The sequence below is a fragment of the Labeo rohita genome, chromosome 5 (genome assembly GCF_022985175.1).
Source record: "Labeo rohita strain BAU-BD-2019 chromosome 5, IGBB_LRoh.1.0, whole genome shotgun sequence".
NCBI classification, from domain to species: Eukaryota; Metazoa; Chordata; class Actinopteri; order Cypriniformes; family Cyprinidae; genus Labeo; species Labeo rohita.
In genome coordinates, this window is record NC_066873.1 from 1,072,480 (window position 1) to 1,097,191 (window position 24,712).

A 24,712-nucleotide genomic window follows, 5' to 3' on the forward strand; every position below is an offset into this window, starting at 1 on the left:
TCAGATGTATACAAACTCTTTTTGACATGGAAAAGTGCTTAGAGCCACGTCAGGGTCTCAGCAGACATAGGTACTGCAGGTATGTTTGCCGCCCACCATTCCCAAGTAAGGATTGTTGGTGCTCTAGTATTTGCCAGTGACATTATTTGCGGAGATCTGAAACCCATCAGCTGCACACAATTTCAAGATCATTTCTGGTTTATAGATTTCACATGTGGAAGACAGGTGTACACTGGTGTGTGTTTTCAGTTCTCGGAATCACACGTATGCACATTTGACAAATGTCATATGAACTACATTATAGTGGTTTTGTGGTGTTTTTGCCCTTGGTTCCATTCAGTCCCCGTTCACTTGCATGTAAAGGAGGAGCCTGGACGTTCTTCTTCTTTGATGCTCCACAGATGGAAGAAAGTCATGGAAAGACATTAGTGTGAGTAATGATACTTTTTTAGTGTTTGGGACAACTATTCTTTACAGCTTGGGAACACTAACACTGATCTAGTACTGGCATCTTTCTTATGCGCCTATAACAGATCAAACAAGTTAATGCATTCATGCTGTTTAAAGAACTCAGTCCCAGAGGCAGTCTCAGTACATTTGCCTTTAATCACATAGAAAAAACAAAACAAAACATACTTTATACAAAATAGTTTGTTCGTTTGTTTTTTTCTTTTGTCTCTGAGTTTTCATCACACAGTTTGACAGAGGAAGAGAGAGCCATATTTTCAAAAGCTGCAACCTACAAAAAAAGACATTCAAAAACGGTTTGTTTTCTCGCTCGGTGAGGAGATGACTAATAAACAATCAATGAACAGTCAGTGACCTCGTCCCTTCATCTCTTAAAAACAATAAAGAGAACAGAGCTAAAACAAAGTAATGTGACTCATTTGGGGCTTCCGGTTTTGTTTGTTAAGCAGCATTAGTTTGCTCTGACGACTTTAACCAACAGGAGAAACAGTAAGGTTCACTTTAGATTGAATATAACAGAATGAAAAGAATTGAATTAAACAGTATGATGCATTTGTGTGCAGTGTATATCCAGTTTCATTTTAATCATCATTAAGGGTTTAGTTCTTTGTAAGTAAACTTTGCTATGTGTGTGAAAATGATAGGAATATATATGAAACAAACAAACAAACAATCAAAAAACAATAGTGAACTGCTTCTAAAGTAATGCAAGTGGCTGTAATTCCCAAGTTTCCATGATGTTTCATAACACAATAATACTACCATGTAGTGAACTGGACCGAGCGTGATATGTTGTCAGCGTTTACATGACCGACCAAATAATACAACACATATTTGCAGGTGATTGTTGTAGTTATAGGGGCAAAAGATCAAAAGAACCATTTTGTTCATGCTTTTGATGTCACTAACAAACAAATACCATGGGAAAACACATTTTTGACTTTTAAGTGTAATTACCGTTATATATATAAATATGTACTGCAAAAAATATTTTTAATCAGTATTTCGTCCTTTAAAAATATCTAAAAATCCTTAAAAGAACATAAATGTACTTTGGATGCAAAACTGATGAATATATATATATATATATATATATATATATATATATATTCTTAACTAAATTTATTTGTCAAACACCGCTGACATTTTTTGTTTAAGCAGAAATTAAACTAAATGTAGTTAGGGTTATGTTTAAAAAGACTAAAATAGATTCTTTTATTGTAGAGTGGTAATCATTCTGTACCGGTATATGTTGACATTCCATGTTGTTGCTATTTCAATCGCACTATTGTAGCGTGCGCTGCCACTGAACATGTTATGAGGGGTACGGCTGCCATTTTCCCATAATGTAAAACCAGCTGCGTCAGGCAATGAGATCATTTTGAAATCCACTGAAGCCTTGATCGGGAATGTTTTCCCATTGTCGCACAGAACTGAGCTCTATAAGCCAGGGGTCATTAACTGCTTGCGTACAGCACTTAGAAAGAGTCGTATTACACCATTCCCACTGCCTGGCTTATGACATTGTGATGAGATGAGATTGAGATGAGAGAGCACCAGTGACATATGACAGACAGAGAATGAGAGGTAGGCTCAGATGATATGGGTGAGTGACAGCTTCTCACTCTCAAGGTGTCACTACTGCCGAGTTCACGTGTAAAATAAAACCCCAAAACACCATCGCTCCAACTTCAGACACAGCAGCCGCAGATTAAATGCACAAAAATGCTAAATCAATATGTCAAATAGATTTTTCAGAAACACAGGATTTAAGGGTGCATTCACACGACAACAATTGTGCTGAAAACAAACGTTTTTCCTTTACGTGTTTGAAAAGTTTTGCGTACAGGTGACAACACTGATCCCCGTTCACCTGGATCTACGAAAACAACTAAAAATGCTGTATTATGCATGCCAGGCCAGTAGTTGGCGACGTCACTTTATAAAGAAACACTACTCACTTGCGCACACACACATGCATATAGACTGAACACGTAATACCCATGTGTATGACTTTTGGTGTAAAATAATATCTAAAATGCATGAAAAGTTTTCCATTTTCAGCTGAAAATAGTGTAGTGTAAACGCCCCCAAGATTAATTAAAGGTGTTTTTGCACACTTGCACTTTTGGTGCAGGGTTCATTTAACGGCAGAGAACGCAATCGTACTAAATTGCAGAACTGAACTGCTGTTGATGATGTATGATTCAGCATATCTGTGTGTTTGTGTGTGCAAGCAGCATGAGTTTAATGTGCATCGATAAAGCAGCGTGCTCTTAGCTCACTTTATTTACACATTCACATCATTTCCCACATTTTTTTGTGCACAGAAGTGCAGCATTTCACCAGTACTTTACCAAAATAAACCTTCATGATTTGAAATGTTAAAAGTTCGAGGGTTTGAATGTTTGAAAATAAATAATTTTAAGACATACATATTAGTATTATAACTTGTAGTAGTGTAAAGTAAATATTTTATTGTAATATTATCGCACACACATTTTTTTTTTTTTTTTTTTTTAATTTACAACTAATATATTTATATTGTTCATTTTTATCATTAAAATTCAAATTCATAACAACCAGTACCCAGAATTTCCCACAAAAACACTGTTAATAAAAAATATTAAATAGTTAACCGACATCAGAGAATCACAAATGTGTTATTAAATTACTGAAATATTAGCTAATATATGAATTAAAAATCAAAAGCTAAAAAGGGGCTTTGGCTGACAAAAAACCCCAAAAAAACAAGTGGCAACCCCTGCTTTTTTTTTAGAACATTTGCAGCACATTCGGCTGTTATTTGTTAATTCACTGGAAACAAAACCAAGTGAGCAACGCTATGAATTTTACCGCCTTCTCCTGCATCATTGTTACCTAGCAACAAGGAGTAAACAGCTGCCGCTTTGATGCAAACATACCGCGGTTTGGAATTAAAAGTGTGAACACAATCCAGAAGGGGGAGCAATCAAACGCAAACTTGGTCCAGGCAATCAAACCAAGTTATCCCAAGCCAATTTCTGGTGCTTTTTCAAAAGCACCTGAAATTGCGAGAAATTAACTCTAGGTATGATTTTAGAGTATTGACATAAAGGTTTCTTGTTGATAACAGCCTTGTTGCTACAAAGGTACACCTCTAGCATCTGCGTAGTGATGTGCAAAACTCAAGCGGCAGTATCTGATGCCTTGGGAGTGAGAATAGGCTGTGTGTGAGGTGAAATGTATTGTTGTTATTTTACAGAATGAGTATGCAGGTTAAGCTCCTGTCTCAGGGGTGACAACAGAAGGATGTGTGTGTGTGTGTGTATAGTGGAGTGTGCATGTGTGCAAAGAGACATCTGCGTTAATGGGGTGCAGGTGGAACAACTGCTGGTCAGAGTCGGCAGGAGATATCAAATTTGCAGATGGTTTCAATAAAACAGACAGGAAAATTGCAACAGAAAATGCTTTTAATGTATGCCTCTGTATTTTTGAAGCCCTAAAGAACATCACACACACACACACACACACACACTCAAAGACACACACCGACTCTGTAATCCTTCTTTGCACATGCTGCAAAATCAAATGAAAACAATGGCGACAGATCAAAGAGTTTCTCAAGATGGCAGGGGAAAGTGAAGACAGGAAGTGAGCGCCTGAACGTTTCAGCCGCAGGCCAAAAAGATGACCTGTAGGTGGAACTTAAATGCAAGGCCCCATTTACACCTGTGGAGTTGTACAATCTTCCAACCTCGTTGCCTGTGTGAGAAGGGCGTGAATCTGCATTACAGTATCATGGGAATTTGAACAACAGCTTATTCAACAGGTTTGAAGTGCTCTTGAGATGCACTGAATATTCTCTGTACAGTAGCTGCAAATTATACCTGAGATGAATGCAAATAGTTCACCCAGAAATACACTAAGCAATCTGCTAACCCTCATTCAGTTAAATTTGGCTAGTTTTGTTACAAGACACCAAAGAACTAATGGCATCTGGTGTTATTCATTTCATGTACAAGAACTAATCCTTCATGTCTGAATGAGTGCAAGAATGAATTTGATTTGATAACTATTTCAATTTTGCCTTATTTTTCACACAAAGCTGCTGAAGGATTTTAGACGATTTGGAATATAGTCTTCCGAGTCACGTAGACTACATTTATTGTGCTTTTATGATGCTTTTTTGTTCTTTTCAGAGCTTGACAGTCCCTGGTGACTGCGAGTTGTCATTTTTATCAACATTCTGCAGCACCATTCTGCTGAACTACTTTACTAAACTTTTGTGTTCCAAAGAAGAAATTAAGTTCATTTCTTGTCAATTTCATGTTGGGTCTAAAATGGCAGGAGAGTGAGAAAAAGATGACACAATTTCCCTTTTTGAGTGAACTAATTATTGCACTTGGACTACATAAAACATACCAACAATTCAAAATAAATAAATGAATAAAAAAACAAAAAAATTGGGCTATATTATTAAAGCAGCGGTGCTGTGGGTAGTTAGTAGGGTCCGGTCGCTTCATATCCTGTGCACCCTTCACTCTTTCCTCAGTTTTACACTTTTCTCTCTGCTGCCCTAAAAAAGAAAGGCTGAAAACCCCACAGATCAATTTAAAGAGAAACTTCACCCAAAATGAAAATTCTGTCTTCATTTACTCACTCTCAAACCTGTATGATTTATTTTCTTCTGCTGAACACAAAGAAGATATTTTGAAGAACGTACCTCAACAGTTTCTGGTCCCCAATTTTCTTTTATACTATGGAAGTCAATGTGGACCAACAATCGTTTGGTTCCTCCAAAAAAAAAAAAAAAAAAAAAAAAAAAAAAGTTCAGCAGAAGAAAAAAATGCATACAGGTTTGGAACAACTAGAGAGTAAGTAATAGACAGAATTTCCATTTTTGGTGAGCTGTCCTTTTGAAAGACCCCATTAAAAACAAAATTGTATTTTTAGTTTGCCATGAAGTCTTGATTCATTTCCAGCTCTGAAACAGAGGTTAGGAGTAATCCTTTGTGTAGAGGGAAAGGCATGAGACAAAGTGCCAACACAACAGCAGACAGCAAGAAGATGACAACACATTTCATGCACAGTTCAACACCGCAGGTTTCATTTCCGTTAGGCCTCTGCTTCAATGTCAAATCTATGTTTTATGTGTAGAATTTCTCGCTTTTTCTCAGTATAGTACATTCTACTTCTACTTCTCTCTCTCTCTCTCTCTCTCTCTATCCATCTTTTCTTTCCTGTTTCTGACAAGTACACTACAATGCCAAATAGTACATAAAATACACGGCAGTGTAAGCTGTCTTAAATTCTCTAAGTCCTCAAATACGTGAATATAGCAGATCAGAACAGAAATGTCACGGAGACTCTGGGGAGGTCTTTCGTAAAACGCAAGCATAGCTTTCTCTCTGTCTACCTCAGAACCATTGCGGAAACTGTCTGATAAGTGTTCCTTAATTAGTGTTCTGTTCCGCTGTTGGCTTAAATGAATGGGTTGAAGACACTGACAAACTGCTTAATTTCTACACAAGGAAAAATTACATTTTTTTAATCAAAATGCATCCGCCTTACAAAATTATACAACATTCTGATGCACTCTCTGTCTCCCACAGTGATGGTCCACAGTGTTATGGTTCATATTCCTGGTTTCCCCTCGAACACCCTCTCTCCTCTCCCTAAGAATCATAGCAGTACAGCTGCTGTGGTTAGCAGCGAGGCCATATCTTTATCTACAGTGACATTTGGAGATGTGATTTATAGAATGTACTTTGTGCTAAGAATGTGGCTAAGCCTACAAACAATGAGCCATTTAACAGAACTGTGCATTATAGGGGACAATCCATTGAAAACAAGCAAGTTTTGTGTTTTTGTAGGAGAACGTTCCTTTACATTAGTGATGCCCTTGTTTGAAAATTATGATGTAACTATCGTCAGGGCTATATGACTTTTCAAAATTAAAGTGAAACAAATTTAAAAAGAGCAAACAATGAAAAAAAAAAAAAATGTAAACAACTAGGGAACAGAGTTATGACAATGTCCAATATCTAACTTGCATTGTTTGCCTCTATCAACACACCAGGGTTCAGTTGCAATTTTTTAAAAATCGAAAGTTCCTCAAGACACATAAACAGATTTCATTCGTCCTCTCAACTTTACACCGGTCTGAAACTAAAACAGTCACCGTGACGCTTGTTGGATGTTATCATAGTAGTATCAGGCAGCTTTCAAGTGTATAAGATTTCAAATGAATGTAGTTTTTGAGGCATTTCAAACCTTGCTGTAGTTTTTGAGGGCCGTGTCTCTGCTTGGTCCAGAGATTCCGACTTGATTAGGAATAGCAGTCGTGTTCTGCAGCTCATATCTCCAAAACACAAGTGCGCATGTGAGCCCGCGCACTTTCCAGAAGGATTGCTTGCAGCGACACATTTCCAGTTTCCTCTGAGCAAAGAGGTCATCTTGCTTGATGCAGGATTCCTGTCGCTCCTGGTTCAAATCCTTGACTCTCGTAGGAGACAAAAATATCACAATGTACAGCAGGTTGGTTCTTTCCTACGAGAAGACTTCCTCTCACCCATATATGCACTGAGCTCTGTGAACAGTCTGTGAGCTGAAGGCGGTGTGGGCTGCCCTTGAATCCCCCTCAGTGCACCAGCCAGGGATAAAACAGCAATGTCAGGGACACTGATCATTACACCGGGAGGTGAAAATAGCATTTGGTATCACCACCTGAAATGGCATCATCGCCTCCTGGCACCACATTTATAATGCTTCCTATAAGCATCTGGGCCAATTAAAAGTTTTATAGTGTCATGAACAGCAGGCTACATTGTAATGGAGACCAGAAGGCACAAAGGGATTCTGCAGAGCCCATGTTGATTAAAAACTGTGTATCTATGCAGTACATGACTCCTAATTGTGGTTTCTAAATCAAAGCTATCATGTGTAAGAGTAATCTATATCTGGAATGCCTCCTTCTCTATAGCCGCGGTTGGTGCCGTAGCCGGAGTTGGTCATGTTTTGGGGTGGCTTGTATAGACCTGTGCCATTCGAGGGGAAGATGGTGTGTATAATGTAATCCTCTCTCACCGGTTTCGGCTGAAGGGGCTGTCGTGTTGCCATCGGTGTCATCTGGAATCCTGGACCTCTGATCTCTAAGATGGTGTTGTCTTTTTTTGTGCCTGACTCGATGTAGTCATCATAGTGTTTGCTTTTGCGAGAGCTGTTGTGGCTGTAATGGTCTCGGGATGTGAAATGTCCTGCACGGTGCCCATACCAGCAGAAAATGGCAATGATTAGAGCAAGGGAAACTATTGCCGTAGCACCTCCGATGATTCCTGCAAGCGGAAGAGAAGTCATTTGATCAGTGCTCTCGTCTTCACCTTCATCGACAGTGTGGCTAGGATCAGACGTCTCTGTTCTGGCACAAACCGGCACCTCGTTTGATTCTGCGTCCCCTCCGGGCAAACTACTCCTGCTTCCGCTGTTAGACACCAGAGGCACCATGCAGATGATGTAGCTGGAAGCAGGCTGCAGGGCAGTGAGAAGGTACTCCCGCCGGTCACCTCTAACCAAGGTTTCCGTGATGGAGCCCATGGCGGAGCTGGTTCCCAGGCGAAGCCAGCTTAATCGAAAGGAAGAAGATGTTTGCGCTACGCTCCAAGTAACACGGATACTGTCATGGGAAAGGGGTTTCACATTCAGGGCCAAGTTCTTGCCCACACCACTGCTGCTTAATGTGTAGTCCAACCCTGTTTCTGGCAGGCCGAGGCCCGGTCGCTTGGACCTGAGAGTAAACAGGGAGCCTTGAGGGGGCGAAAGAGTGGTAGAAGCGGCTCCTGCCGCTCCTCCGCTCACCCTGTTACCACCGACACCAACTCCCGTACCTACACCGCCTGTACCACCGGCGGCAACGGCCAACTCACAATCATCCATCTGATTTGTGAGGTCTCTAAGCGCCATGTCTCGGACTCGCTCTGGTGTCTGGCAGATAAAACCTCTCACTGTAATTGTATTCCCCTTCGCTTCCAGCCAGTCGTGCAGCCAGCGCAAGTTGCAGCCACAGTGCCATGGGTTTCCTCGCACAAGCAGTTGCCCCAGGCTCTCCAAGTCCCTGAACAATCCTCTGGGAAGGGTAGTCAGATTGTTTCCAGAAAGATCTAGGCGTTGTAGTCTGCGCATTCCGTCAAGTGAGCCCCGAGGCATGTGTATGATGTTATTGTCCTGAAGGGAGAGTCTCTGCAGGTGGGCACTGGGCAAGTTGAGAGGGGGTGTCTGAAGCGAATTACGGACCAGGGAGAGTTCTGTTAGGTTTGACAAGCGCGAAAAGGTATCGTCAGCAATGCGTTGATTAGCTAAGAGATTACCATCCAAGACCAGGCGACGTAAGGAGGACAAACCTCGGAAGGCATGAGTGGGAATAGTAGAGATTCGGTTGTCATCTAAACGGAGTTCTTCGAGTGAGGCAGGAAGACCAGATGGGATGCTGGAAAGGTGGTTTCTGGAAAGGAAGAGGAGACGCAGTCGAGGGTTGTCCGCAAAGGCCTGGTCCTCAATGCTCACTGTAGAAACAGAGTTGTCATCCAGATGCAACTTTTCGAGCAGCGGAAGTCTAGCGAGCGCGGCCCTTGGCAGCACCCTAATGTTGTTGTCCTGGAGGTGAAGCTCTCTTAATGAAGGTGGCAAATGCATGGGAAAGTCATCGAGCTCATTATCATAGAGATATATAACACGCACGGTGGTGTGATGCTCCAAGGACCTAGGAAGCCCCGCGTTGTCAATGTGATTGTTCTGAAGATAAAGGACGGTTGCAGACGGCGGTAGAGGTGGGATTGCGCTCAGTCCGCGGTCGTTGCAGTAAATAAAGTCCTCGTCGCAGCGACACACAGATGGGCACATTATGTCGCCATCGCCATCCAGTCCCTGTGAGGAAGCTGCAGTCATCTCCAGTAGCTCAGCAAGTAATGTGAGGCACAGGAGCAGGAAGAAGAGCAAGTCTCGAAGCTCTCCTATACCTTCAGGAGCCATCATGCAACCAGCAAGCTCTGCTAGCCTCCTCTTGCCTTTTATAGCACAATTCAACCAATACAATGGTTCTTTACAGCAGATGATTCAGAAGTCCATTTGGACTTGTGGTGTGTTTTCTTTCACCCTGGAAAAAGAGAAGAGACAGAGAAACACACGTCAGTTAGCGAGTTAATACCCTGGATAGATTTTAATGTTCCAATAAAAGTCAATGAAAGGCCAACACCATATACATGGCAATACATGTTAATTAAATCAAGTCCAAAATTGCTTAGTCATGCTGAATATTTAAACCGTTTTGCACAGTTGCAGTTCAACTGACGTTTGAACCGATGGCCTCAATTACTGGTGCACTAATCATGAAATATTAGAACGCTTTGATTAAGAAAGACTGACATAAAATGGCGTTTTTCTCTTGGATTATCTTATCAGTATCTTTTTAAATACATAATCATCCAATTATAAAATTCAGCCATTTACTCTGATGGCAAATATAAGACCTAAAAGTTTTTCTTCCTTTTGTATTACAGCCTTCCTTTTTTTTTTCTAGCCATCATAATTCAAGAATTATTAGCAAAAATGTTCATTAGCTTACTGTAGCTCCAGCTTTTGGCCGATTCTTGCCAAATATTGTACATAGCCTCTTTACCTTGTACGCGTGTGCTAGATGTCATAATGTTCATTCATAATGTTTGTACGACTGATTTTTCATGGCTAAGATAGCACACATCAAGATAGACGCACATCAAAGTAAGTTTTGCTTTCTGAAGAAACTGTTGCGGATTTGGGCAGATTTTAACTTGGCGTGCATCCTCAGAATCTGTTGTTAGGTTTGGACATTAGGTGTAGTTACAGGTCAGGCAGTCAAAATGGGCAACACCAGAGCATTTAATTGGTGTAAATCTTCTGATGCCTTGATAGCTTTTTGACGTGTCAGTTTTGATGAGGATTCATGTGAATCAATCTAATGACCTAGGTGGAGACTTTAGGGTAAAAAGTGGTTTTAGGGTAAAAGAAAAGTATAACTGTCAAAACAGTACAAATGTGGAACTAAGGGTTAGTGTAAATGCAGTGCATGTCTGTTTATACACAATTATGTTGTGTTTTAAATGAAACATCTGGTCAGATGAGACTGCCAACCAACGCTGTGTATTTGGGTCACTTCATACAGTACAGAGATGAAGGATTGAGAGAGATGAGAGGGATTAGTAAACATATGTGTTTGTGACCATCTGGATTAAGCAGGTGTTTTCGCTTACAAGGTTCACACTCTTTTACGTTCAGCCTCACCTGGCAGCAGAGAAATAATATTAACCCGTATTTTCTAGAGCAGGGTTTCCAACCTGGGGGCTTTAGTTGGGGAATGTTCTTTTTTAACATTACTGTTAAAATGTGATAAGAATACCTTAAAAAAACTGAAAAGCAACCACACAGAACATCCCAGGATTTTGGCAGCACTTTACATGTGCAAGAACGACTCACAGTTTATTGATTAAATACTCTTTAAAAATATGCATGTAGTGACATTTCTGCAAAAGTGAAATGTACAGTCAGTGGCAATAAAAGTGTGTTCAGTTTTCTCAGAAACAAGTGAATCTGACGACATGTCATTACGTTAGTTGTACTTATTGTTGTACTTACTGCGGCAGTTCACAAATTAAATGTCTGCTGAGTGTCGCTAAACGGTTAATGCTTTATCGTGTTTGAAAATGACCAAGTGTGCCGCACGAGTCCTGAAAAGTGTAGCCAAAGTGTTTTGATCGCCCCCCGGTGGCAGGCTGCAGTATAGGTCATAAACCACGCCCTCTCCATGTAATCTAATGGGACGTAAGCCAAACTAAATAATCGAATTACACTTCAAATAATTTTTTCCGAAGATGGTTTCCATCGTTTAAGGTATTATCATGCTGATTTATGTTGAAGTTTTAGTTTTTCTAATAAACTTTGATACGGCGGCGCCACCTCACGATACTACTGACTCGGGCTCCAAATGAAGCAGTGACACGTCATCCAACTTTTTTACAGTCTTTTTTACATTTTAAAATGATGCACCCCCTACATTAAACCCTATTCTAAACCTAACCGCTAGTGTTAATAAAAGCAAATGGGACTCAGACCCAAGTGTTACACATTACAAGTGTACCAGATCAGCTACGAGCAAGTTTACTACATCAGAAAAGCCATACATATAGATCTGGTTGTTCCAGGTTTTTGGAAATTGTTCAAGGAACCATGTGAAAATAAATGAATCTATAATCTGTATTCATAATGAGTAAAAGGAACACAAGTTCTTTATGTTTTACTGGCACTAGTGTCAGTATTTCAGTATTTCAGATAGAGATTATGTAGATTATGTGTGTCAGACACAGACATCACTAGACCCACCATAGCTATGAGAGCAGGAGATTGACTGTAATTGGAGCATCCACACAGCTGGTGTCATTGTATGTATGTGTGCACATACAGTATGCTGCTGTGTGGATGTTTGTATGTCTATATGGCATATGTATATGCATGCCATGCTCTGCGTGTATATGAGATGTTTGGGTGCACGTGTGTGGAGGCGAGCGAGGAGTGTGGTGTAGTCACGAGGGGACCCGTAAAAATGGCGCTGTCCAGACAGGCTGTCGCCTTGGGGTGTCTTGCTCGCTCTCCTTTCCAATATTCCTGCCAGTGGGAGGGCAGGACAAGACTATATCAATTTACATCCAGGGACTCTGGGACGGACCGCAGAAACAAGTGAGTGACTGCATATGTGTCGCCTCAGCATCAACCACTGAAACTCACAGTGAAATAAAATGATATCTGCTCATCCCTGCTGCCACTTGGTAGCACGTAGTAACACTGTATTGAATTTGAAAATAAATAAATAAATAAATAAATAACACACACAAGAAGCCATACTATAAGGTCTGAACATATTTATTCCCTGCATATCTACAAAAACATGAAAAAACGTAAGGGAAAATGGCAAATGTCACAATATTTAACACTTATTTTTTTGGCCATAACATTTTATCTGTTTTATAAATTGATTTTTCTCTCTTAATTTGTAGCCTACTACTTAAATTTAGCTGAAAAGCCATTAAATAGCTTATAGATTTTAAACACAGATATGTTATTAAAGATATATTTTATTACATTAGATAGTATTTCATATTTAAGGAAGGATATCCTTCTCAAATTATTGTCAATATATGGCAGGTTCCTGTTGTAACTATTTACCCCATATAATATGACAACATACCCGGTATAGATCCACATGTGTTCAATGCAATGTATCTTCTTCTTTTTTTTCTTTTTTCCCTAGGAATTAATGGAAATCTTCAATAGCATTTTTATATTCAAGACTTCAGAGTGTTAGTCTATACAGAAATTCACTTAAAAACCTCACTCTGAGAAACATACATACACTGCATATACATTTACATAAAAAACAGTGTGACAGCTAGCCACGCATTCAGAATAATTTTAGCAATTTATCTTCAAAATATTTAATTTTATGCAAAACTGTTTTGACCAATTTACTACTTTTGAATACTTCTTTTCCTTTCAGTGTGCTTTATATTATAGCACGTACAGAACCCACATGGCCACTGAAGATGTTTGGATGTGTGATCAAGACAAGTGTTTATTGAAGGTAAGAAGTGTTTATTGTCTTTACATTAGTCTAAGTAGAGGTTATGTTGCCTAAATAGCCCAAAATCTCAAAACTGACCAGTGCATGAAAATAAATAAATAAATAAATAAATAAATGAATAAATAATGGTTTGCCTGTTTTGACTTAAAATTGTGTCATCATGTCACTCTAAACTTGTGACATAATGTCACTTTTTCCTGTTAAAGTATCATTAATAAATACATACATAAATAAGTTTAAATAAATGTTTGCTTATGTGTAACTGTATCTTGAAGTTTTTATTTTGCCTTTGTGACAAATACATTGCAAGCAGCGTTAAAACTCAAATCTATGTGATTGCGTGTGGACTGCAGCGTCCCCTGTGCAAACAGCCGAGTTAGAAGTGAAGTCGTTACACGCCGTTACAGCTTATCTGTCAGCCAATGCGTTGCTGTAAATATTTTGGGAACTGAAAATGTCAGATGCAGGAGAGAGAGAGAAAAAGATGGGAATGATGATGGACGTTTACAAGTAACTGAGGAAACAGAGTGATTAAAGGGTGAATGAAAGCTGCAGCGGGAGACGGAGGAACAGGGCTGAGAGACACTGGTAATCGCTGTGCTTTTGGATTGATGTTTTGGGGATGAGAGGTCTCTTTATCCAGCTCCCAATGTGGATTTCAAATAGCGTTAAAAGATTTGCCTAATCCAACCATCCATCAATTCACCCAGGCAGGCGCTGCCAGTCACATATCTATGCATACGACTACTATCAATCTATCAGTTTATTTCTACAAAAGACACTGACAAACTTTTTCAGCTTTTCAGATTAGACACTAAGTGTCCTAATACAGGTTTATCCAGCTGCAACCACAATATGATCAAACATGCCACAATGCAACTATTTTATTGAATAATAAACACAAAGATATAATAAAATCACTTTTATAATACTTTATTGTAGGGATGTCCTGATGTATCGGCCATCGACGATTATTTGAAAACAGCCAATAATGAGGGACGATTGTACGCTGTCAATCAAAAGGGAATGGAAAAATGTGTCAGACAGCAAATTGTTGACGTTAACACATTAATGAAATCTCACTTATTAAAGGCTGTGGTGAAGAGAAATTAGATCGAAGAGGTCTGAACGTGTAAACTGAAGTGTCGTGGTAAACTGTACAAAACAGTAATTACCATACAGTTAATGACACTGTAGAAATATGGTATTTTGGTATTATTTATTATTAATGCCATTTTTATAGGCTACTTCTTATTATAAATTTTCTTGTTGTTATAGAAACCGTAAAACCATATTAATGAGGAGCGTGATCGTACTAATACAACAGTTAACTATGCAATAATTAAGAGCTTGCAATTATAATGGAATACTAATATTGTCAAATGCATTTGCAGCATATTCAAAAATATCTTAAATATGGGATTTGCTTCTGTCCTTGATTATTAATAAATCAGTTATTTATTCCAATTTAAAGGCCGCAAACCGTTTATGGAGGAATGTATGAGCTGTATGTTAGACCCACGTCAAGCCCTGATGATTCTCCACTTATTGGGCCAAAATGAAGATCGTACTCATAAAACTAAACCTAAATGCTCAAAAGTTGTTGCTGTTTCTGGAACCCTGGTGTTATTGCATTTATGCTTTGAATGTGCTGTAGCCTGGAATATTTAATATGCATACTCATTGTAACTCTGTGTGCTGGATATTTGTTTAAAAACAAAAAAAAAACAAAAAACTAATTATTCCTGTGGCAGAAAACATTGTGGCACCAAGATAGGCTACTATGAAGGGGCCCTTGGGTTTGTTACAGCCCCAGGGCTCTCTGTGTGCTTAATCCAGGCCTGCCAGTAATTTATTATTAACCTTATTTTAACCACTTAGGAATGAATTCTTATTTACAACAACAGCCTGGCAGGAGAATATCAATCTCCTGGAAGACAGACGTGCATATCATTATAAATGAACAATTCATCAAAACTCAACACACACATGTTGGGTTTCCATGTTTTATGGGTTCATTCCATATCATACCATACCTACTATAGCTGTGTGTAAATACACATCTCTTTTTTCAATCATTTTTTATAGCATTTTCCAGTCATTTGGAGCAGAAAAGCAGAACGACTGCAAACCAAGAATATGATTAGATGATGTAGTTGTGTACATTCTATCATGAGGCTGCGTTATATGTTGAGGGTGTGTGGGAGACAAAACTAACAGAACCTTCACAGATAAAAATATAACAGTGCACTTCCTGTCTAATATGTAATAACTATTAACAATTATTATTATAATGTTTTATAATAATGCAATATATTATTATAATAATTATTATAATGTAATAACGTATTATTGTGAATTAGAAATATTATTCACAATAATACGTTCTGTAAGGAGCGTTAGTAATCAGTCTAATAGCTGTGTGATATAACACATCTAATTGCGCTAGAACACCTTTGCATGAATTTCTATTCATCACAGTCAAACAATGGTAAAATAGTGGATTCAGCCACTATGAGTCTTGGCAGATATAGTCATTGCAGATCTATTTTGGTATATAAGAAGCCAAGTTTAGTTTTAACTTTCTTCTGAAGAATGTTTATAGGTGGTTTCCACTTTGAATTTTGACCCATTCAAGGACGTACCCAAATTAACTTTGTTTTTGTGCTGTTCAATACAAATCATTAAAACTGTAATGATAAAAACTGTAAATGTATTAAAACATTGCTGAATGATGATTCTACAGACTATAGAACGGAATCATCCCCATATACAGTAGATGAATACAGGTTTTCCTGAGGGAGACAGTCTGAAGGATACTATTAATATCAGCTGAAAACAAGGTTGACACTAGCACAGAGCCTTGAGGAACACCTCTGCTAACAGATAGTGCCTCAGATAGTTGTTGCTTATGATCTTTACACACTGGGATCTATTAGACAGGTGAGTAGAGAACCAAGAAAATGATAAATCAGACACACAAATACTACATAATCAGAAAAGAATGATGGACTGTATCAAAAGCTACAGCTGCACGATACTATTGCGCAAATAAGCATGATAAACATTGCTTGTAACTTTTACAGCCATCACGATTCAACTAAATGATGAACGAAAACCAGAATGTACATCATAAAAGATATTAAATGTGTTATAAAAACCTTTTAATTGTTTAGCAACTAATTTCTCTATAACTTTTGCAACAGAAGGCAGAACTGAAATCGGCTGATATGAACGAATTTGGATCCATTTTATCACCGTTCTTATGAACAGGGATACAGTGGCTGTTTTCCAGGCTGTTATTTATTTCTGTTCTAGGTATCTCCACTATAGATGTAGAAAAAGGATCTAAGGCATCTAAGGCAGCAGGGTTCCTTGGGTTACATTTACATAGTTGAAACCAAACCTGTTTTAAGCGAGGCAGGTCCCTGAGGTAGGAATGATTTATTCTCAGACTCTTTTACCGTACTCCAAAATGTTCTTGAGTTAGAAGAACAATTAGAGAGTTGCTTTTTATAATAATCTGATTTTGCTTTTCTAACAGCCTGAGTACACATATTCATATCCAGTCAGATTTTGAATGTCGTGCTCCAAAGCACATCTAGGCTCCGGTTTATCCATGGACTAGAATGGTTTTTATGCCAAACAGTTTTCGGGGGGCCTGTTTATTACTGACAGTACTAAACGACTGACAAAATAAGACCAAGCTTCTTCAACAGCAGGGATTAGACTGACTTTGAGCGGGTCCGCAGTGGCCTGCTCATTAAAGTGTTTAAAGACGTTGCTGTCGGATTAGACTAGGCTGTCTGGGCGTACATTTGTTTGGATACGTGCTATAAAGTAATGACCAGCTGTATCATTACATTCTGTCGGTATCAGTCTGGATCATACCTAGTAAGCCTACTAATAAACTGTGTAAAATTTAAAGAGTCAAACTGGAGCAGAACACGACTGCGAGGATTTAAAGTGTCCCTATTATGCCATTTCGAATATTGCCTTTCATGCGGTGTGAAATGGAGCTGTAAGTGAACGCAAACGATCTGCAAAGTTGTAAAGCCGAAAGTGCACGAGAAGTAACGTTATTGTCTCCCAACAGAAAGAATCAGCTCTGAACAGCCTGAACGAGTCGTTAGTAATACAAATCCCACTTCTGTGATGGCTACACGTCACGGTGTAGCACATTTGCATAATTTCCACCTATGTTCTACATTGGCCAGCTGCGAACAAGTCAAACACGTCATTTTACTGACGACTGCTATTTTAAAACTTGGGGAGTTCAACGTGGGAATCACAAAACACTTGCTCTTGAAAGATGGCTCAGTTAGACAGTTTATTTGAACCAGCTGGCTCCACTGAATCACAACCTATGAGTATGATAAATAAAAGAGGTTTATATTTTCTATCGAGCGTTCAAAATACAAAACTATGGCAATGGGCGTATCGTTTCTGACACGCGCTGCATGCAGTAGACCAATCACAACAGACTGGGCCATCTGACCAACCAGAGCAAAGCAGGCTCACAGAACGACTAAATAGAACTGCTTCAAACAAATCATTTGAAAATCATTGGAAAACGAGGTGAAATGCCTATTTTGAGAAAACAAAAGCATTGTTTGACCTTGCATGCACGTAAATCTATTGTAGGAGACTCCCAAAACAATATTAGAAACCTTAAAATAGGGGCACTTTAACATATTCGTGTGTTCGTGTGTTTGGTCAAACACAGGAAGAAGATAAAAACCTCTAACTGTCGAACTACTGGCAAGTTTTACTTAAAATCAAAAGTCCAAACTGCAGCTGAAGACAGGGTTGCCAGATCTGCAGTTTTTTCCTTCACCAAACATTTCTTGTAATCCAATAATCACAAAGAAGCTTTGTACTTCTCATAAGAAACAAAGCCTCAGCTCTCAAATTTTATCACAAAATTCAAACAATAAATTCAAACAATTTTGATGCTCTCAAATGTGACCTGACAGACTTATGACCTGCCTTATGAGCAACTGAGTTGTATACAAACATTTCATTTTATGTGTGTGTGTGTAATTATTATATCTAAAAGTAAGAAACAGTGAAATATAATAGTTTGGGCTCTGTTGTAAAGTTTAATCGCTAATATCATACCCTGATAGCACACGTACATCTCAGAGACGTCTGTTTGACGTCTACATTTACATCTGCAGGACATATTTTTTAGATTGTTTGTTCATCTGCAATACGTCTAGAGGACGTTTCCTATCAGATGTCAAATAGATGTCTATTAGATGTCTTTAAGATGTTTATGATTTAGAATGTATGTAAAACTATCAAACTATCAGTATGGGCAGATGTCATTCTGAATATTCGGCTGTAAGCATCGGCAGAGAAATTTCGTTTTAGCGCATTGGTCACTATTAATTGTATGAAAAACACATGGACAATTCTCCACAGAAAACAATAACAGCATTTGGGCTTGGAGCGATGAGAATCAAAGTAAATAATTTTACATTTGAAATTTTGGAAAACAAACAATCTGTTGCTATAAAGTGAGACAGGAGAAAGTATTTTAACACAGAAAAAGAATCAGACTTCACCTCTAAGAAGAAATTGTGGCTCCAACCTGCATATTTTCTCTGACACAATGTACACAAGCCACAAATCCTAACAAGACCTGAGGAAGAGGGAGAAATAATGGTTTTCATATTCTCCTTGTGTCAGCAGTCTGCTGTCAGCCGAGCTACATTTTCCTGACAATCAAGCCCTCAGATCTGCGTCTCTCTCCCTCCCGCATCTTCTGTGGAGTGACGTTAAATAAGTGCATATTCCAGATCCCAGTTGGCCGCTAAAGGAGCCGTTCCACCATCAAAACCTGTTGCCGTCGCATCGGTTTGGCTCCGTGTCTGTCCCAGCAGAATCTCTGATTAAAAATAAATCCTGGAAGCATTAGCGCAGAAGCTGTGTTCGCCTCCACAATGAAATGGCAGGGGAGCGAACAAAAAGGCCACACAACCGTGTGAGGAAAACTGGAGGAACAACGACTGTTCAAATGTGAATAGCTGAATATGAAATAAAGCCGGTGCTGTCTTTGTCTTCTTTTTCTTTCTTTTTTTAAGCTTGCTTTATGAAGTCATTTGATGAAAATGGGAAAAGTTTTCTTTCGTTTCTGCTATAAAATATGCTTTTTTTCTGTTTATTTTTATGTGCATAACACAGAAGCAAGACCATTTTGGACACCCACAGGAATGAAAATCACAACGATTCCCTTTAATATCTGCACTGTTTCTCATGGGTGCCAGTGAGATTAAATAGAGATGTTTTGCTCAAGTCTCTGTTCCTCAGATTTTTCTCTTGAGAAACAGACTTGAAGAATCTCACACAAATCTCCTCCAGAGTTTCAAAGGAGATCTCAACAAAGTCTCAAACGGTGCTCACATTTGCCATGATCCCCCAGAGATCTCATTATAAACTTGAATATATCATATTCTCCCAGAAGCAAGTGGTCACATCGATTTTCTCTCACTGTTAGTTATTTCTCATTTTTACAAAATCTTAAGCAAACTTGCAGCTAAAGAAAGAGCAACATCTCAGGAATAGGACTGTACTCTGGTCTAGCTTTTCATTCTTTATTAAAGAGAGGTTCTACCTGAAAAATTGATATTATCCTTATCTTTATCGACCGTGTAGTGCCTCATGGCTAATACAGTATCAGATCTGCTGCTATCAACATGCTCTAAAAGACTTTGCATTCATAACATGCATATCGTTAGTGTCACATGCAACAAAAGCTTCGAGCTGCTGGCAGCGTTTTGTAATGTGTCAGCGGCTGCAATAGGAATCGGCGTGATTAATTTGTCACTTTCATAAACTAGTGCCTTCATGACAGTCATGCAGTAGTCATGGACATTTATAAACGCCTGCATATTGTACATGCACTATTCTCCACTTCTCATTACCATAAACTTGAACATTTTCCTCTAGCTTCATAACATAAAATGGACTTGGAAAGAAGGTATTTAATATTACAGCATTGTTCACTGAATAATAAGCTGCACACAAGCGTGTTATATCATGTCTGCTCAAAAGCATGACTTTGGTTTGGAGTGTGAATGCTGCTTTACAATACAGCTCATCATTTGAGTTTTTCTCTCTGACTTTGTAAGTCCTGAGCACAAAAGATTGAAAATCATTCTAATAGCAAAATAATGTACTTAAAAATTACAGCAGTTTAAGCCTCGGCTATGTTTGCAATCAAATAAGCCAATGTGAAAAATATGTATTTTAGTCTGTTAAAAAAATTGTATATGATACAAGGTCAGAAAGGATTGGGATTTAAGGCATAAACATGTCTCCAAATTCCAGATAAAGGAGAAACGTGCCTTGCACAATGAAACTAAACCTATTATGGCTGTCGCAATTAAAGTGAAATGTGAAAGTGAATGGAAGCGACTATTGTGGCGTTACATTTAGATCTGTGAAGTTTTTGCAAAACTTTAGTGATGGGAAGCATCCTTTGCTCGCTTTTTGTATACAATTAATGCCAGTTGTATTGTTCCTCGTGATACTAAGACTACACGTGTGAAGTCTTGCTCTTCCGATGCATAAAAAGCAACAGATTAATTTCTAAAATGTTTTCTTAGCTTGTTTTGTCTGTGCAGCCTACAAGCACACAAAGAGCCGTTTCATCACACATAAAAGAAAAAAAGGAGGTCAATTAATCAAAATGAATAATCACTATTACAAGAGTGAAAATCAACAATAAAGATTTGTCATAATATTGCAATTCTGCCCAGTAATGGAATTCCTGTAAATGATGTATTTTCTAGGCTATTTACATTACACAACATTATGCAATAGTTCTGTTTATACATGAGTAGCATTGAACAGTCTATGTAAATAAACATGGCATGACAGATGGCAGACAATAAATAAGTAAATACATCTGACCCTGATATGACTGTAATTATTTGCTATTGTATTGTCAAACATTATTAAATGAGCTCACTACACTATGCTGCATGTTTAATTCATGTCATCCAGCTTTTTAAGGTATATACAAATTTCCCTTCATTCTAATTTTGTCTTTTTGCAGTCTGATGAAATACTGTGAAGACTCTCAATTGATATTTAATTAAAATCACAGAATGCAGTGATGATACAGAATAAATAAAACAACACATCAGATTAAAATGTGAAGCTCATGTCTGGCGAATTGCGTTGTAGGCTCCGTAATCCATGCAGTCTGCTTGTACTCTATAAGTTATTGCACATTTTCAAAGATATAACACATCATCTGCCCTGCTGGATTATGGACTGAGCCAAAGGTGCCTGCCAAAAGAAGCTGAACAGCAGAGCCGTCGGTACATACAGCGCAAGCTGACCGGTCCAAACACACGCGCACACGATCCTTGTGAGACCGAGAACGGCTCCGATCATCTGCTTATTCCATGTGCACAGAAAATTTGCTTGCCTATCATTCAAGACTCAATTAAAGGAGATTTTTTTTTGCTCAGAGGTTTGCTCTTTCTGCAATCAGCTCAGGATATTTTTCTGATCTTTGTTCCCCTACACAGGGCAGCAGGAGGAAGAAGCACAAAACAACTGAACTCGGGTTACCCAAGGATCATCCATAGGGTACATAGATGCTTCATTTACTATAGGTATCAACTTTATGTTCCTCTTAGGAGTATTACTCCCTAGAAGTATTAAATCAAGTAAAACAAGGTGCTAAATAAAGGATAACAAAAACACTGGTCATGAAATCCAGAGTTTAAGTCTATTTTAAGCATAATGGTTGGAGTTACACTTAACTGCTGACATGCGGTAATACAGACAGTTCATGTGCACGAGGCAGATCATTAGCTCTTGGAAGCAGTCGTGATCCAAATGTCTCTATCCAAAGCCTGTCTTTTTACAGGAACAGTATGTGAAAGACACAATGATAATGGTTTATGACTCAATCGTTAAAAAACTTGATTGTTCATAAGTTTAAATTGAGACATTTGACTTAATGTTCAGTTTGTGAAGTACTTGAGATCTCTTCTTAAACTTAAAGGAGACTTATCTGAGAAGCGATTGACTTAAGCAAAAATCTCCATTTAATTATTTGTGCATGCAATGCCCATGAGGTCACAGTGGTGGATTTTTGAGTTGATCACATGACAATGACAATAGGTGTGTTCGACTTGATGCACGACTACAGATGGCGATCAAAGAGATTTGAAAACGGAGCCATCAAGTTTTGATGGACTTGAGGATGTTAGAATAAACCCGAAACACACGTGATCGTTGTCATGCGGTGAATCTGGCCAATCGTGAAACAGCTGTGTCGTCGTCAGAGCTCCTGCAACTGTTCTGGAGAAACTGCAGGCTGCTCTCGAATCGCTATCGCGCTATTTTGATGACACACGTGACATAATTTCTAACTGGCATGCACTGCTTCAAGTCAGATTCTGATCGAGCTGCACAGCGCTGCGTTAAGTTGAACACACCTACATTATGAACATTATGACACATGTAGTACGCCTGGATTTCATTCATACTGTATAGAATAAGCTTTATTAGCACTCACAATGTAAAAGGGCTGTCAGAATGGCTGAAAAACTAAATTTGAATTTTATAGTTAAATATCATGAAAATTTGAATTATATTCAAATTTAAAAGGAAAAATTTCAGTTAGGGGGGAAAAAACAAAGTTTTGGCTTCTCTCCTGAGGCGCATCAAGCAAAATATGACGAATCAATGGTTCTTCAAAGCAATAAAATAACACGACTATCTTTGAAAAAAGTGCGTAATGTTTATAAACCATATATAATTAAGTTGCTTAAACAAGAAACAAAATAGCATCATGTATGCATAGTTTAATACAAAGCACCGAAAACCAATCACAAAGAGTAATGTTATTTTTTCATGTAAAAACATAAGACGCAGTGGAATGGGGAGGGACCTGTCCCGCCATAACGTTTTTTTCAAAGTTAAACTTATAATAATTTTAAATGGCTCTCTAAACACCCCACTCTAGCCCTGTCCCAAATGCAACACTTCAGGTGCACTTGCGGGGTTAAGGCTAGAGGAAATACAGCTCTACCTGCATGCGCACATCAATCTAACGTTACTTTTGTCAAACTGTACAATAATAAAACTGTTTTTGTATTATAGTAAGGGCTAAGTTTAGGGTTGGGGCAGGTGTAGACGTTAAATAAACACAATCCAATAGGTAGAACAATTCATTTCATTGTTAGTTTCCGGTTGGAGCTGTATCCCTTCTAGCCACAACCCACTTGCGGTCTTACCGACTTACGATGGCCACTGTGTACGCATGTCCGTTAACTCCACGAGACCGTAGGGTGTCTTACTAAAGGGGGATGAGAGGGTCTGTATTAGTTACTATTGGAGAAAGCGTAACAGCTAACTTGGATCACGTGTGCCCTAATGACCAATCACATTACAGCCTTGACATCATTGAATTTCAATTCACAGTTGTATGACATGATGTGTGCCATAAGCTGAATCCCACCTGCCGCAAAAAGTCAGTCACTTCTCTTATAAAACTGCTTTTTTTTTTTTTGTGGTAAACTCCAAAAGTAGTTCAGTCCAAAAGTATTTTTAGTGTAAAACATGTTGAAGATTAGATAGGCTGTTGATTTGTTAAATGATGAGCAATTTCCTCTAAAAAGTTGTTTATTCAGCATAGTGAAGGCTCTCTTCCATTGACATCCATTCAATGAAAACGGCCTCTGGTCTCTCTTCCCACGTAGGTAGCGTTAGCTTTAGCCGTTACACTTTTTCAGCTAATGGTTGCAGGCTTGCCATCTAGTGGCTTTGGTTTAGGGGGCCATTTGGGACAGGGCCTCTCTTGTGCGAGATGCAAGTGCAACGGTGACAGATGTCCCTCTAGAAAATGTGCAAAATATGCATTCTGTACCGTTCAGGTTTGGTTTCCGCAGTATTTTTAGAATGAACAACGTGCAGTGGGTTCAACTGGATAGGCTAAGAAAAGCATTAAAATGCAATGACACCTACCTATATCGTCATCGCATCTCGTGCGCCACTGATAAGGCTGCCTGAAGCACACCTAAAATTTAAATGCAACGTTTTGCATTCGAATGTGGATTTTTATTTTTAATTCGACGAATGTTTGAAATTCGATTTTTTTTTTCTTTGGGACAGCCCTATAATGTAATTACATATTGAAAAGACATGCCTACTCAGACAGTATTTGATTTCAGATGCAGCTTCAGACTATAGCGCAGTAAATGTTGGACTTCTTCTATACTTTTACTCCTAACAAAAAGGACTGACTTAATCTACATAACATGCTGTCTTTTCATCCTCTAGCGCTGTCTTGTAGTCTTTGCAGAAAACATCGTCTGATTCATCATTCACTCTATGGTGCGGCTCCCAGAGACGAGACGTTTCTTTCTCTACATGTGGACATCTTTATTCACCCCTTTCATCTTAAACAGAGCAGAAATGAAATTTCAGGGAATGCCATTAATAAATAATGAGGCCACAGTTTAAAGCAGGCAGCAATAGAGCTTGTTTAATTTCAGCGCGCATGTATGTTTTAGCCTTGTTAGTGCACTTGTCCTTCAGTGTATGTGCATGTGTCTTTGGGTGCTGGAAACA

At 38.7% G+C, this 24,712-nt stretch overlaps 1 protein-coding gene across 4 annotated transcripts in view; it reads right to left on the minus strand.

The window, feature by feature from the left end:
- Window positions 1–2,967: 2,967 nt before the first annotated feature.
- The window catches only part of flrt1a (fibronectin leucine rich transmembrane protein 1a), a 65,074-nt gene continuing 43,329 nt past the window's right edge, over window positions 2,968–24,712 (minus strand). For all 4 annotated transcript variants that reach the window (XM_051110515.1, XM_051110514.1, XM_051110513.1 and 1 more), the window contains one exon: window positions 2,968–9,598. In XM_051110515.1, the coding sequence (XP_050966472.1) occupies window positions 7,387–9,477 (2,091 nt within the window). In that variant the 5' untranslated portion in view covers window positions 9,478–9,598 and the 3' untranslated portion in view covers window positions 2,968–7,386. The remainder of the gene's footprint in view (window positions 9,599–24,712) is intronic.